The 17,334-nt window shown below is 40.4% G+C and overlaps 1 protein-coding gene across 7 annotated transcripts in view; it reads right to left on the reverse strand.

Moving 5' to 3' along the window:
* Positions 1 to 17,334, reverse strand: part of Nme7 (NME/NM23 family member 7) — a 128,862-nt gene that overhangs the window by 61,236 nt on the left and 50,292 nt on the right. For all 7 annotated transcript variants that reach the window (XM_027417147.2, XM_035444867.1, XM_035444864.1 and 4 more), the window contains one exon: positions 475 to 539. In XM_027417147.2, coding sequence (XP_027272948.1) covers positions 475 to 539 — 65 coding nt within the window. The remainder of the gene's footprint in view (positions 1 to 474; positions 540 to 17,334) is intronic.

Genomic DNA, 17,334 nt, shown 5'->3' on the forward strand with positions numbered 1-17,334 from the left:
TTGACACACCTCACTTAGATCCTATTTGTCATTTGTAAGACCGAAATAGTCTTTGTTCCCTCTTTTCAGCTTAAGTTCCAAGAAATGAAGAAACTTTGAAGTTTAAATCAGGTTTATCATCTGAATATTAGTATCTCAGTAAATGACTATATAGATTAACTAATTAAAACATGTTTTTATTATGAAGTTTTGAGCTCAGTTTTTCATTGCTGTTGTTCTATTTTGTTGTTATTTTTGTCTAGCCTGGAACTCACCACTTAGATCAGGTTGGCTTCAAATGCATACCTACCTCTCTTTCCAGAGTGCTGAGATTAAAGGCCTACTCTACCAGATCCGGCCAGGTTATTGAATTTGTACGTCTTTAGTTTTAATAAATTCAAATCTCAAGTGCATGGTGAACATTCAGTTAAACACATTTTAAGGCTCATTAAAAATAATTCTTCCATACATCATGGCTCATTGCAAACCACTCACCATCTGCATCGCTGAGATTTCAAAACATGCATTTTGAATAGCTATTAAGATCTTTCCCAACAGTCCTAAAAATGAATGAAGAACAAATTGGTTCAAGATAAAGAAAATTAATTTAAACTATTTTAAGTTTCTAAGAAATACAAATTTTCAACATCAGTGTTCTTTGTTTCCAAATAAGGAAAATGCAGTATCTCTGCAAGAGAGAGTAAGTAAATCCCCGAACAGATCACCACATTTGATCATTTTACTCTCTTGGTAAATGCTTCAAGAATATCAATGATGGTCTGAGAACAATGCAAAAAGCTTTTAAGCTACTATTTTGCCTGCAAGGCCCCATAAATCTAGTGATGAAAATCAAATGACTTTGTAATAACATTGCCAAAAAGTAAAATGACAAGATAGTGGCTATGAAAGGAAAAAGTCAAATAACTGAAAAGGTGGGCAGAGATTTCAAGGGGGAGTGAAAGTGTGTATTGTTCTTAAATCTGAAGGAGGAGGAGGACAGACTTTACATAAAGCCAGAAAAGTGTGAGTGACTCACAAAAGATGAATAACAACAACAAGGACAAGAGATTGTTCCCAACTGAAGGTCTGTGTCCTAGTTTGTTTCATTTCCCCTGTCATATACACCGTGGTGGTTTAAATACAAATGGCTCTCAGAGGCTCCTGTATTTGAATGTCTGGTTCTTAGTTGATGGACTGTTTAGGAAGGATTAAGAGGTGTATGGCCTTGGAGGAGGAATTGTGTCACTTAGGGAGGACTTACGGGTTTCAAAAGCCCACACCAGGTCCAGTCTCTCCCTCTCTATCCCTGGCTTCCGGATCAGATGTAAGCTCTCAGCTACTGGCCCACTCCTGTGCCATGCTTCCTGCCATAGTGGAAATGGACTAAGCCTCTGAAACTGTAACCCACCCCCTAATTAAATGCTTTCTTTTATAAGTTGCTTTGGTCATGGTATGTCTTCAAAACAATTGATCAATAACTAAGACATACCATGACCAAAAGAAACTTGGGGCAAAAGGGATTTATTTCAGTTTACAGCTTATACTCTATCATGAAGGGAAGTTGGGGTACAAATCTCAAGGCAGGAGCCTGAAGCAGGAACTGAAACAGAGACCATGGAGGAACCCTGATTATTGGCTTGCTCTTCATAGCTTGTAGCTCTTCTATCTTTCCCCCCTCTCTTTCTTTTACTTCCTTGCTATATTTTTCTTTTTCTTCTTCTTCTCCTCTACTTTCCCTTGCCTCCTTATTCTTTTCTTTCTTTCTTTCTTTTTTTTTTTTTTTTTTTTTTTTGGCTTTTTGAGACAGGGTCTCACTAAATAGTTTTGGCTGGGCTAGAACTTGCTATGTAAACCAGTTTGGCCTCAAACTCAGGAGTGGTACTTCCCACAGTGAGCTGGCCCTTCTCATATCAACCAACAATCAAGAAACTGCCATACAGACTTGCCTAAATGCCAATATGATGGAGGCAATTTCTCATCTGAGAGCCTTTCTTCCCAAATAGCTCAACATTTGTGTCAATTTGACAAAAACAAACCAGCACAGTCCTAGATGTCAACATGAAGAATTTGGGCACAAATTCTGGCACAAATAGGTGGTTTTTATAAGGGGAGGCTCTGCTGACTCTTAAGACTAGGGCACTAATTTTGACAGCTTTGTTTCAAATAAAAATCTCATTATATTTACATATACTGGTTACTCTCTCTTTTTCCCCTTTCGTTCCTGTCACCACCAGCAGCCCCATCAGTCCCTTTCCCAGAATCCTAACTTCAGTTTTGAGTTGTGACCCATTTAACCAGGGCTGTCTATGTGACCAGAAGATTGGAATGATCTATTGGGGCCGGGTGGGTAGATATACAACTGAAGGCAATGATTACACCCTCTAGCCTGCACTCTGACTCTACCAGTAACAGGCAATTCAGCAGCAAGGGGTAGGGTGTCTGGAGCCTCACCTTTATCCATTCCTGACTGCTGAGGGGGCCATTCTTATGCAGACCCAGTGTTGGCACCCTTAGCTACTATGAGTTGTGAGCAATCACTGTATATTTCTCCAACGGCAACTTGAACTTTCCAAGTAAACTACAACTCTGTCTCTCTCTTTCTGTCTCCTACACAAAGCAATATTACACGTTGACATATAAATCTTGATGAAAGTGTAGGTCAGTATTGCATTAGCCAATATAAAGATAAACCTATAGTCTGTACCTATTATAAAGCTATATTATAGATCTATAACCCTATTAAACTATCTTCTTTTGTGGGATGTATCATTTGAACACAATAATTCTACTTACTGACAAGCAAGGATGATGCTACAGCCCTAGCATTACCACTACTGTCAGACACAGGTCCAATTCCTACCTGAAAATTCCCACTAGTTTAGGTCATATGACATTACTGCTCCCAGGGCCATTATCCAGCCTGCTCAATATCCATGGGTACTGCCTTTTTTATGTCCACTTGGTTATGTATGCTGGTAGGTCACAGATGCATTTAAGAAAGTAGTTTTGTGTTTAATCACTTAGAACACAAAAAGGCAATAACCATATGTCCTATACTCTGTCCTAGATAGAAAATGTTCAGATGACTGAACAAATGGCAATAACTATGTAAATGAAGCACACGCATGTAGTAATAAAACAAAATACTATCCCAGGAAACAAAGGACAAAAGGGTCAAAAAAGAGTGTTCTACTTAGCCAGTGTTTGCACAGCTACTGTATTTTATAATTGTTTGTTTATAACTCCATGAATGGCACCTCTTAAATGCTCTAATGTCAAATCATTTCTCCATCTCCACTCACTATATTTTTCACTTGGTTTGTTCAAAAGTTTCTTTTCAGATGTCTTTCTCATAGAATATTAGATATTGATTATTTAAAACTCTTGCTCTTCCTGTGACCATACCCAGTTTCCCTTTAAGGTAAGTGATTTCTCAATCATTTGATTATAGAACTGTCTACTTTCTATATGACCCAATAACTACAACCTCCATTGAAATGTCAAAGGGTGACCCCAGATTTAAGCAAAACCAATCATGGCACTTTGATTGCCAGGCCACAGTAGTTTAGTTAGGACTGGGATAATAATTAGCTTAAGCCACAGAGTCCTTCCCTGATATATTATTTTTAAAGCTGGAACTGGGTAAAACACACTTTCCACTGTGTTCATAAGGGCGTGAACCCTCTACAGTTGGCAGCTCTCCTTTCTTCCAAAATCCTGGGAAATTTATATAGAAGGATGAAGCTAAGAGTCAGAGAAGCAAAGATGAAGCAGAATAACACAGAGACTGCTAAGTCATTGTTTATTCTTCCCCACACCCAGCACGATCCCTTTTCTTCTTGTAGTCTTGTAAAACTGAGACAGGAGATCCAAGTTGGCTTTCTTCTCTTGCACCAACAGTGCCCTCCCTCGGCTACCTGTTTAAGTAAGAAGTAAAATGCTGCATCCCGAGAGGGAAATGCTGAAGCTGGAAAGCCAGAACCAAGAAGAAACAGTACTTCCTGAAAACTGTGACATTCTCATGCATGTTGAGTATAGACAGAAGAGGATACACCCCACCCCCCCAAAAAAAACCCAACTCATGCACTGCCAAGTGAGTTGGCTGGTTACTCCCATGAGTTCTGTGCCACGGAGCCCTAGCATATCGTGCAGGCAGGATAGATGGTAGGTCAAAGGTTTTGTGGCTGGGTTAGTGTTTATATTTCTCTCTTGGTAGCTTGCAAGAGCACACCAAAGGCACTAGAATGTAGGGGTGAAGGCTCCATGTAGGCTCCAGCTCAACTTCTCCATGTTCAGTGAGTTGTATGGGTATTGTTATTGGCAATGGGGCCTCATCGTGAGTTTGGGGAGAGCAATCCATTGCCCTGAGAACAGCCTGAGTTGTTTAGGGATTTCCATGGGATTATTTTGGCTAACAACTCAATTGAATAAACCTAATCCTGGTACTACTTTGGTGACAAGAGATTGCTAGTTGGAACTCTGACGCCCCCATTACCAGCAGTCCTTTTTAGGAATGCCTACATGTGTTTTAAGGAGTTTCCTCTGTACTAGCTTTCCATTCCAACCCTCAAATGCTCAATTCTAGCTGTCTCTTCCCACATTCCCTTGTTAGTCCTATGTCATCCCCATCTCCACTTGACCCTCCCATTTGCATCCCAATCCACCCCCATCAAATATATTTCTCCCTCCCAGGGAGATCCATGTACCTGTCAATAACCCTATTTGCACTTCTGAAATTTAAATAAGAATGAAACAAATAAAATATGTGTATGAAAATGCCATGCCATAATGAAACCCATTATTTTGTATATTAACTTAAAATAATAAAATATAAAATGATTCCATCCCTGGAAATTATTATATATAGGGGTTATAGAATTTGTATAGGGAGATGATCAATTGGCAATTATTAAAAATAAAATAAGAAATTTTTTTCTTTTTGGTTTTTTGAGATAGGGTTTCTCTATATAATAATAGCTCTGGAATATCCTGGATTGTTGCGGGATATTTGATCATATTGTGTGAAGATGTGTCTCTGTTTTACCTCACCTGCCCAAAGCACCTTCTAATTGGTTTAATAAAGAGCCGAATGACCAATATCTAGGCAGGAGAGGATAGGCAGGACTTGTGGGCAGAGATAGGAACTCTGAGAAGGAATCAGAGAGGCAGAACTCACCAGCCAGACATGGAGGAAGTGGGACATACAGTACTGAGGAGAGGTAATGAGCTATGTCGCAAAAAAAAAATTAGATTAATATAAATGAGTTAATTTAACTTTTAAGAGCTAGTTGGGAACAATCCTAAGCTAAGGCCAACTTTTCATAATTAATAAGTCTCCATGTCATTATTTGGGAACTGGCAGTCCAAAGAAAATCTGACTACACTGGAATTTGCTTTGTAAGCCAGGATGTCCTCTAACTCACAGAGATCCATCTGCCTCTGCTTCCCAAGTGCTGGGATCAAAAGCGTGTGCTGCCACCACCCAGCTAAAATAATATTTTTAAAATTCATATAACTGCATATAAATAAAACCTCAAAATAAACTAAAATAAGGATAATTATTACTTTATGTATGAAACTGGTATTATTGTGATGCTCAAACTAGACAAGGACAACATAGGAAATAATATTACCTACTAATAACTCTCATCAACAGAGATACAAAAGCTCTTAAGACAACAAATTTATCAATATATGAAAATATATACAAAATGGGATTTATTTCAGGTACACAAGCCTTATTCATTATTTGATGATGATAAACTATGAAAAAGGTCATATGGTCATATCAATTGATGTAGAAAACATTTTGAAAACAATCTGCAATACCCTTCAGAATATAAACTAAAGCAATGCACTGAAGCAAGAAGATAATGAAAGGCGTTTAGATCAGAAAGGAGAGAATACAACCCCATATTTGCATATACAGCCAAGAGTATATAAACTTACAAACTGGACATACAGATGATATATTAAATACTAATACTAATTTAAACCATATTGAAGAAATTTATTGCCCTTAAAGTGTTTATCTAGAGAAATAAAAGACATTATAACTAAAAATAATGTTTTTTTAAAAACATGATTATCATAAAGCCAAATCAAAGCTGAAGGTTATGAGTATTTAGATTAATTTGCAATGCCAAAGTATAAAAGAGATCTCAAGGATTACTACATTCAACAAAAGGAATTTAATACTAATCCAAGCAAACATGCATAACAAATAACCCCATGCATAAAAGTATCGGAAACATTTGTCTTCTCTATGGAAAAGTTACTCAGTCATAGCATTTCACTGGGAATTTTCCAGTATGTTTGGAAGCCTGAAAGATTGCTCTGTCTATTCACCAGTCACCTTTCTATTAGCCCTCAACATACAGCTGAATAATCAACAAAACATGTTCATTTTGGCTCACCGTTGGAAGGTTTCATTCTAGGATACCTTGTGCTTAGGCCTGTGGTTAGACCACCTTAGCAAGGCAGAAATGCCTGGCGGGGCAAATCATGGCCAGGGAGCAAGAGAGAAGGGACTCGGGTCCCATGATCCACCTCACAGGCACATCCCCGATGACCTAAAGACCCCTCACCAGGCCTCTCTCTTCAGGGGCCCTCCCACCTCCAATAGCACCATGAATTATGTCATTAACACATGAGCACTGAGAGGATACTTCAGATCCAAAATACAGTAGACCTGTTATTGTTTGTGGTGTAATTGCATTAATTTAGGAACATATAAGAATTTAGATTCAGTTTAACTATGAAATAAGAAGTAAGAAAGGCACTTAAAATCTCACGTTATCGCTGGGCGTTGATGGCACACACTTTTAATCCCAGCACTCAGGAGGCAGAGGCAGGTGGATCTCTGTGAGTTCGAGACTAGCCTGGTCTACAAGAGCTAGTTCCAGGACAACCTCCAAAGCCACAGAGAAACCCTGTCTCCAAAAACCAAAACAAACAAACAAACAAACAAACAAACAAAAAACCCAAAAAAAACCCCAAAACCTCACGTTATCTGACCATAAATTCATCCTAGCAGCAAGTGTTTTGTAAGGCTACAAAACAGAGTCAGTTTAGTAATATCATCACCGACCCTCTCCTTACACCACAACCCAAATCTAACATAAACATTTTCTTTACAAATTTCCTGATAAGAATTACTCATAGACTCACTGCAAGGCAATGGAAGGACTGACCAATATAAGAGCTGTATAGATTTTCCCACAATGTAGTGTCTGCCTGCTGAAATCAATCAAAATGTAACTGAGGGGGTAGAAAGCAGTAAAGACAGACAGCTCCATACCAAAGAAGTGTGGACAGAGCTGACCTACAGCATGGACTCCTGGATGACACAGTCAGATCCACTGGAAACGGCGCGAGTCATGAAGCCAGCCCAGCTGTTTGACACAGTTCCAGTACAGCTGAGCCGAAAGCTCCCATCCAATTGTTGCCACGCTGTCTCTCACCTTTGGTTTTGGTCTCTGCGTGTTGCATGCTTGGGGTGTGTGTGGGGTAGCTTTTTACGTTATAATTCATTTAGTATCTTTCCCAAGAAAACTCAGTCTGAGTCTCTTTAGGAAAGTCCTAAACTTAGCACCCCTCCTGCTTTTAGGGAGATCATTTTATGTGGCCCTATTCGGAACTTTTCCATATGCCCTGGAGATGATAAACACAACGATGCTAGAAACGTTTTTTATGAGGCCAGGCCTCCAGGATCTACTTGGTACACTACCCACTCTTAAGCAAACTCAAACAGGATAATTAGAACAATGCAAACTTAAAGGAGACTGGCGAGCTCCAACTGACCAGGAAATCTGGCAACAGATCAGAGCCTCCTCTTATGTTCTGAGTTTGTTGAATAAGTAGCATACTAAATAGGGGGTTATGCAAGGTATACCCCCAGGGAGGAAAATTCAATGACAGGCTGATTTATGAATAGCACTTGTATTCTAAAGACTGATGGTACACTGTTCAAGGTGTGGTTATTCACCTGAACTGGCTCAGATTTTTTCTATTGACCTAGCTCTTTGGAACCACAAGTGCTGCCATACTAGAAACAGACTGCTATATATTAAGTATGCTTGCCCTAACAAAAATAGTCTACAGGTTCTCTGAAATAGGGTTATGGGACAAATGATAAAAGCCAAATCTGTTCTATCTGTACTTATTAACTCTAACTAAACCTATGACCCCAGACATACAGAAAATCAAACACATGTCTGGAGACAAAATGATATAATCTGTATCTTTTGAAAAAATCATGAGTCTGTTTTTGTTTTATGAATCTGTATAAATAAAGGAGCAACATGATTGCTATTCAACCAGGCTGCAAGATTTTCTTGACCACCAGGCCTGGTTCTTCCCTCTGGCACTCCTTACCTCCTCCCAGGACCTGTCAACTGCTGGGACTGCCCCCCCCCCCCCCCCCGTTATTCCCCTTTCCCTCCCCCTCTCCTGGCACCTAGGGAAGGACAATCAAACACCACTCCTTACTGTGAAGACAAAATAGGTTTAGCACAGCAAAAGAGGTGAGGAACAGCTAGTTGGGTTGCAGTAAGGTTTAAGACTGAAAAAATCAGAAAAATAAAAAAGTAGGGACCAGTGAAAGCCAGAAACTAACAACATAGAAGAGCAGACAAACTGATCATAAGATATATCCAAAGTCCACAGGATCACAAGCAAAGCTAGGTTTTGTGCCACAGAGACTTCTAGCTTCCCACAGGGTAAGGGTCTTCCTGATTTGAGAGGTGAATTTCTTTGGGACTAGAATAAGAACAATTCCCATTTGAAGATGACTATAAGCTTCTAGATTTTCATGAGTACAATCACACAGATGCTATATATACACAGAACCACCGGCAGAGCCAAGCACCACAAAAGACTGCAAAGCTAACTCCAAGCCATGTAAACATTTGTCCCAATATGGACAAAGTAAATATTTTTTTTTTACCTAAAATTAATTCTGTTGTTTGTTTGTTACCTTTTAAAGAAACATATTTTAAAAGCTTCTCAAAGCTAGCTGGGTTTGCACATATTTTTAAATGAGTACACCGTTTTGTTTATTCTAGCTACCCAAAGTCATAGCTAAGGAGATCTGCAAAGTTAGATGCAATATTTCAAGAACATTGCTTCTTTTGTTGGTTTCAAATGCCTCTAGTGTCCTCAGATGCAGGAAGACTATATTGCCATTCATATATAGGCTTCAAAATAGACACATCCTTGGCCACAAATCAAATTAATTCTTGCCCTTGTCTGTGCAGTGCAGTGTATGCCATATTCAAATTCTTGTTCTTGTCTGTGCAGTGTATGCCACATTCAAATTGTTGCTCTCGTCTGTGCAGTGGATACCATATTCAAATTCTTGCCCCTTGTCTGTAGAGCATATGCTATATTCGAATTCTTGGCTGTTGTGAAATATTATTTTAAGGTGTGTTACATTTGTTTACGCTCTGGAACATTTGTCTTAATGATGCAAAGATGTGTTGCATTCTTTTATGTTGCATTTGTTTAACTCCACGAAGCTGTGATTCTTTGCCTGTCTAAAACACCTGATGGTTTGATAAAGAGCTGAACAGCCAATAGTGAGGCAAGAGAAAGGCTAGGTGGGGAGGCAGGCAGAGAGAATAAATAGGAGAAGTCTGTGAAGAGGAAGAAGGAGCAAGATAGAACAAGAAGAGGGAGACAGTAAGTAGGGGCCAGCCACCCAGCCCCACAGCCAGTCATGGAGTAAGAGTGAAAGTAAGATATATGGAAGTAAGACAAGGTAAAATCCCAGAGGCAAAAGGTAGTCTGCATAATTTAAGAAAAGCTGGCAAGAAATAAGCTAAGGCCAAGCATTTATAAGTCTCTGTATTTATTTGGGAGCTAGGTCATGGGTCGTCAAAAGAGTAAAACAATCAACACTACTTTGCCTTGTCTGTGCAGTGTGTACTATATTCAGTGGTACAGCCAAAATTTCTGCTAGTTCTGAGCTGAGAATGGGGCAGTTTTGTTGTTGGGGGTCCTCAGCATTAAGTAGTGTGAACATGACCTGGAAGCTTAAGAAAATGAAGTTCTTATTGGGTATGATGGTACAGGCCTATAATCTCAGCAACTGGAGAGTCTGAGGCAGGAGGACCCCAAGAAAGTTACAGCCTTTCTGTACCCACAACTCAACCTACATAACCAAAGGAAACCATAAATGTATAATAGTTCAATTTTTAGTTTTTGCCTTAATTTCTCCTATTCTTAGTTAGGAAATCATAAAACACACAAAATGAAAATAAAATTGGTGTACCATGAAAGTAAGTTTTCCCCTTCTCCAGAATTTCAGTTCTTAATAAAAGTAGTCATTGTGTCCATTTTCCCCATGATCTTCTAAAATATCCAACCTATACACAAGCACAGGCGTGTGTGTGTGTGTGTGTGTGTGTGTGTGTGTGTGTGTGTGTGTGTGTGTGTGTGTATGTGTGCTTGCTATGCTTTATAGTCTACTTAATTTCCATATATTAATTGTAAATAAAAGTATGCCTTCTGAAACAACCTATAACATGCGTGTGAAGCTGGATAAATAATTTCGGAGGGAACCACCAGCTACAAGAGAAGTCCTTTCAGGAACTCTCATTATAGGCATCCCCAGTTATTAGTCTTTTATCCTTCAGAGGTGACTGCTTGGCTTTGCAATGGTCTCTTCTCTATGCTTTACCACCTATATAGTATTTTTAATTCACACTAAAGGGGAAGGCAGGGGCGGGGTGAGGGAAGAACAAGAGGACAAAGGAAAGGAAAAGGACTAGAGAATAGTGTTCAGGCCAGAGATTAAAGGAGAGAAAAATGAAAAGATTTCATGAGAAAGTTCATAACAGATAAATATGAAAAAGGAATAAATAATAAAAATATACAAGCCTTTTTTAAAATTGGAAAGATAAAGTCAAAACACTACTAAAGGTAGAAAGGATGAAAGGATAAGCAGGGAGAACAAAAAGGGGGGTAGATATAAGATTGCCCAATAAAGAAAAAAAAACAAACAAAATTAGATAAGTACATAGAAATTATGGAGATGACTAAAAATAAAAGCATTAAAGTTTGTGTAAAATATGATCAAGTAAAGTGTCCCTAAAAGTACAATGAAAAGAAAAGGAAATGTAAAGTAAAAAAAAGAAAAACATGGGGAAGAAAAATTTAAGATTGGTGCTTGAGGGCACCGCAGGGGGCGGGGCTAAGAGCTGAACCTGTGACTGTTTTCTGATGCTTTACACCACTACTGAACATTTGCTATACCCTACAGCCTTCACTTTCCTAGTTGCGTACCAGCGGCCTCTGCTGGTCACAGGTAGCATTTTGGTCTATGTACTGGACAGATTGCCCCACCCTTCTGAGGTGGCAATGAGGCAGGGGTTGTTCCCAAGTGCAGCCACAGCACTGAGGTCTGCACAAACTCCTGAGCATTAATCATGGTGGAGGGCTGTGGCTGCAGATGTCAAGTATCCCCCCTGGAGCATCCCCGAGTTCTCAGCATCTCCATCAGTGAAGCCGACCACAGACACCTGGCTCCAGAGACTGGCCTAACCATGGACCTCAAGCTCAGAGTCATTCTCAGGGAATGGAGTCGGCTCCCAGGCACCGGGGCTGAGACTTTATACATGTCACTGTCTGGGATGAGTGATTTGGGGTCTGGATTTTTGGGGGCTTGCATCATCTGGCCCTCCTACTCTTCCCAACTGTCTCTGGATCTGTCTTTTACTGAGACTGAGGCAGGCTGTACTCAGGCACCTGGACCTGTGACTGTTCTCAGTCCCTCAGAGTAGTTCAGGATTAACAAGAGAGTCCCTCAAGACGGTGCCTAGCTACAGAGCTCTGAGCCAGCAAACTCTGCATTTCTAACTTATCCTGCCATAGAAGCCATTGTCTCAGCAAACCTCGGGATTAGATTGAAGCTTATGAAGGCTGTAGCTTTCAAGAATCATAATTCACTAAGAGCCACAAGTGTATCCATCTCCCTGGAACCTAAGAAGTGTCTTGGAGCTGGGGGTGGACTACCACGCAGATGCTCTTCCGTATGCACTGCAACCGCAGGCCGTAACCTTTGACTTTTGTTTCAGGAGCGCTGGAGTAGCGATGAGGGATGTGTACTGAAGACATCTGAGATGTCTCAAAGACTCTGTAGCAGGAGGTGCTCCCATTCATGTCTATCTGAGGACTGCCTGGGGCTGCTTCCCCGCCTCGTCTCCTGCCCCTCTGCACAGCGACTGAGGGACACAGACATTTCCTCCTCCCACTCTGTTCTGATCTGCAGACTGCTTCCTTCTTCCTTCCAAGCACAAGCTGGGCCAGTCCCTATGGTGGTAGGATCCAGGGATTCAGGGCATATGACATTAATTTATTAAGAAATGTTTGAAAAATAGGAAAATAAAGTATGATCTGATATTAGAAGAGATGATAGATGCTCCATGAAGATTAAAAATGCCCAAATATGGCAATATAGTTATAACTGGTTCTTATAAGGAAGGCGCAGAAACATGTAAAGAACAGATGGTACCTTACTGATAAATCCCTGAAAAGCCCAGGCCTCCAAAGGAAGGGTGAGATAATGGGAGGAGCTAATGTCTATGAAAAAAGCTAAGGGAACATGGTCACTGGAAGGGATTTTGAGTGTGATGAAAACCAGTTCTTTGTTATCCTACGTGTTTACTCTAGAAAACCTATGACTCAAAGCCCTTACTTGGGGGCTGGAAAGATTGCTCAGTGGTTAGGAACAGTGGCTGCTCTTCCAGAGGACCTGGGCTCAATTTCTAGCACCCACATGGCAGCTCACACCTGTCTGTAACTTCAGGGGATCTGATACCCTCACACAGATATATATGTAGGTAAAACACCAATGAGCATACAATAAAAACTGCAAAAAATTTTAAACCCTTACTTTGTTAGATAGCTCATTTCTAAGCCACCACCAAGTTCCCATATCCATGCTGGCATAGCACACACAAGCAGCCTCTGTGTGTAATGTGTGAACGGGGAGGAAGGCACTACAATTACTTGAAAACTGTCTTCATAGTAGTTGTGGCAAAATGGCTTGTTTATTTTAGAAAAGGCTGGCAGTGTCCCTTAGGAATGGTCTCAGGGATTTTTAACTTGAGCAAACTGGAACTAACTTGATCAAATGACTCCAGTCTACTTGAAACCAGTCTTGAAGTTTTTGGTATAGATTTAGGCTATATATCCTTTCATTACTTTATCATTTTTTTTAGAATATTCTGAACTCTAATTGATGTTTGCAAACAGATGAAATGACCTCTAAAACTATTAGTAACTAACATTTTATCAGAGTACAGACTGCACTGAGGATGTCACTGATTTTAAATTATGTAGGAAACAGATTCTATTACCTACTAAACAGATGGGAAGGCAGGCTTACAGGAAATCGGGGAACAATCCTAAGATCACATAGTAAGTGGCAAAGCCATGGAAGGTAACAGTCACTTCAGACATTAGGCACTATAGTTCACCTTTGCCAAGGCAGGATTTCCACAAAACTCCTTCCCATTGCTTCCTAGATTCTTAAGTTTCTTCTAATTCAGATGAGTTCAGACCTTCCATGTATACTATGTATCACCAGGCTCTGAAGAGATTCTAAGGTTCCTGATGTCTGAGACATCACAGTTGCTAAGCGCTTTTGACTGCTGCCTAGCAACAGATTTCACTTTATTTTAGTCAGCCGTCAGAGTACCTTCTGACTTCAAACGATAACACAGTGACTTTTCATTGATTTGTCTTTAATAGAGAAAGGATAACCATGAATGCACATAATTAAGCATGGGACACATCTACTCAATCCTTCTGCCATGATGGAGTAGCAATCAGTCAAGCAAACTGAAAGTCTCCAAAAGGAAGACATCAGGCAAAAACAGGTTCTTGATTCTTCGAGTTCAAGGCACCAAAGTATATTACCAGAACTTTATGCCTAGAATGTATGCATTTTGTATTACTTCAGTTAATCAATAATGTTGACTCAAAAATAAAAATTAAAAACATAAAATTTAACCTTCTCACAACAATGGAAGAGTTCACCATCCCAGTGGCAGACTGAAGCAGAAATTCTGGCTAGAAACAGGGATCAGGCTATAGGGCATAAACCTTACCCAAGCAACCTACCTCAGCCAGCCACATCTTACCTCCCACAGACTTCCCCCCAAAAAGGGATGGGTACCAAATGTTCAAACATGAGCCTAATGGAAACATTTTATTTTCAAGCTATAATGGTAATTTAACTGTGAATATGTTTCAACAAGTTAAGATGTCAGTTGTTAAGATCATCATTAATATGAATTATTGTATAACTTTGTTCAGTTATTGTTCTGATCAGTTGATCTGAAAAGGCATGGTACAATAATCCCAGCCACGGAATGAAATGGTTTTAGGATGTACCGATCAGTTCTGATTCTCAGATTCCATACTTGATCACAATCCAAGTAGGAGCAGAATACTGCAATATGAAAGAACTTAGGGCTTTATAAACACAGGTAAGTGCTCCAGTCCTAATGTTTCTATCTCTAACAGTAAACTCATCTTACAGTAAACCAATCTCTTGGAGCCATTAACTGCTATCCTTTCTTAAAGAAACAATTCTTTGGTAAGGGGTGAGCACAATTCCTGGGATTTTTCCTAATTAACAAATCACTAAGGACATTGAAAGTTCCTGAGAAAACTGGATGCCCACAAGTAGAGGAATGAAGGTACACCCACACCTGTCACCCTGCACAAAAGTCACCGTCAAGGGGATCAAGGAGTCAATGTGAAACTCGAAGCACTGAAACTGCAAAGGAAAACCCAGGCAGTGCCCACAGGAGACAGCTGCAGAGAAGTGCTTTCTAAATAGTAAGGCCAACCATTGAGGAATGGATCCCGATGAAACTAAAACAAAACTTCTGTGTAGCTAAGAAAACAACTAAGTGAAGAGAGAGTCCACAGAGTGGGAGAGAATCTTTGCCAGCTATAACATTTGACAGATTAATATCCAGAATACACAGGAACCCTAAAAACAAAAATGACCCAATTAAAAAAAAGTCTACAGATCTGAACAGAGAGCTCTCAAAAGAAGAAATAAGAATAGTTAAAAAATATCTTTTAACCATCCTGAATGAGGTAACCCAGTCAGAAAAAAAAAAGACAAAAATGGTATATACTCACTCATATATGGATTTTAGATGTAGAGCAAAGAAGTAACAGCCTACAATCCACACCGCCAGAGAAGCTAAGAAAGAAGGAGGACTCTAAGAGAGACATACATGGTCCCTGGGAGAAGGGGAAAGGGACAAGATCTGCTAAGCTAATGGGGATCATGGGGGAGGGGAGAGGGAGTTAGAAGAAAGAGAAGGGGAGAAGGGGAGGGGAGAGGAGGACATGAGGGAGCAGGAAGATCTAGTCAGGGGAGGGATGGAGGAGAGCAAGAAAAGAGATACCATCCTAGAGGGAGCCATTATAGGTTTAAAGAGAATTCTGGCACTAGGGAAATGTCCAGAGATCTACAAGGTCGACCCCAACTAACAATCTAAACAATAGTCGAGAAGCTACCTTATATGCCATCCTAGAGCCTTCATCCAGTAGCTGATGGAAGCAGCCGCAGACAGCCACAGCTAAACACTGAGCTGAACTCTGGAATCCAGTTGCAGAGAGAAAGGAGTGATGAGCAAAGGGATCAAGACCATGCTAGAGAAACCCACAGAAACAGCTGACGTGAACAAAGGAGAGCTCATGGACCCCAGACTGATAGCTGGGAAACCAGCATAGGACTGTTCCAGACCCCCTGAAGGAGGAAGTCAGTTTGGAGGTCTGGACAATCTACAGGGCCACTGGTAGTGGATCAGTATTTACCCCTAGTACACAAATGAATTTTGGAAGCCCTCTCCTCACAGAGGGATAATCTTGCACCCTAGACACACTGGGGAGGGTCTAGGCCCTGCTTCAAATGATGTAACTTTGAAGATTCCCCCATGGAAGGCCTCACCCTCCCTGTGGAGCAGAAAGGGGTTGGAATAGAAGGTTTGGTGGGGGGCAGGGGAGGAGGGGAGGGAGAGGGAACTGAGATTGCCATGTAAAAGAAGCTTGTTTCTAATTTAAAGGAAAAAATATCTTTTAAAGTATTCAACACCCTGATCAATTGAGGAAACGCAAATTAAAACCATTTTGTCTTTTCCTAGACAGAATAGCTAGGATCAAGAAAACAATTGACAACAAATGTTAGCAAGGATGTCAGGGGTTGCAAACTGGTGTAGCCACTATGGAAGTCAGTGTGGGGAATTCTCAAAAAGCTAAATGCGGATCTACCGTATGTCCCAACTTTATTACTCCTTGGCACATGCTTAAGGGACTCGATATCTTGCTCCATAGGTATTTCTTCAGCCATGTTCATCACCATTACAGTCATAATAGCTAGGAAATGAAACAACATAAATGTCCTTCAACTTACGAATGATTAAGGAAAATGTGGTACATGCATACAAAGAATGAGCGATAATGAAAAATGAAATCGCGAAATTTGCAGGTAAAACTATGGAACTGAAAAAAATGGAACTGGCAAACATACTGAGTGGGGTAACCCAGACTCAGAAAGACAAACACCATATGTTCTCTTATCTGTGAATCCTAGCTCTGAATCTTTAGTTGTGAATATACAACCTGGAGTAATGGCAGAAACCAGAAAGTAAAAAGGGGCCGCTGGGGTAGAGGGGGAGAAGGAGTTCTAGAAAGGGAGACAGATGGGCTATCTAACAAATACCTCAGTGCTAGGTATTGGAAACCTCCCTTCAAGTTGTCTTGGGCGTAACCCACAGCTGTCAAATTAGACTTAAGGTCTACTCAATAGGAGGGAACTCATGCCTGGTACTGTAAACTAAGTCAACCACTTGTGGCTGGAGAGGCCACAGACCCTAGAGCAGAACCTACTACTGCCATTTTTCTAAACCAATATAATTTTAACTGCATTCTAAGAAAGGGTATCTTTTACTTACTCATCAAAGATAGAGACTGTTACAAAGACCCACAACTGATCAAAATACAAAGAATGAGTGATCATGGGGTGCCTGGCCCCAGCTGGTACATCTGTAACACAGCCTCTACATCTAAAGCTCAGGGAACACTGAAGAAAGGGTGGAAAGATGTAAGTGCAGAGGTCAGCTCCTAGATAGTATTCTATAGACCTGACAGGGAAACTGCATCTGTGAAATCGAAACACTATGGCTGCCTAAACAAAACCTGCATAATGACAAGCCGATGTGGATGGTGGGAATACCATAAAACCCTACAAGCAATCAGTGACTGCTGAGAGAGAGAAAATCAACTTTCCCCCGGGACAAGCTCTCTGGTAGGTTATCAGATCCCAAG

Source organism: Cricetulus griseus, chromosome 5 (genome assembly GCF_003668045.3).
Source record: "Cricetulus griseus strain 17A/GY chromosome 5, alternate assembly CriGri-PICRH-1.0, whole genome shotgun sequence".
Classification (NCBI taxonomy): Eukaryota; Metazoa; Chordata; class Mammalia; order Rodentia; family Cricetidae; genus Cricetulus; species Cricetulus griseus.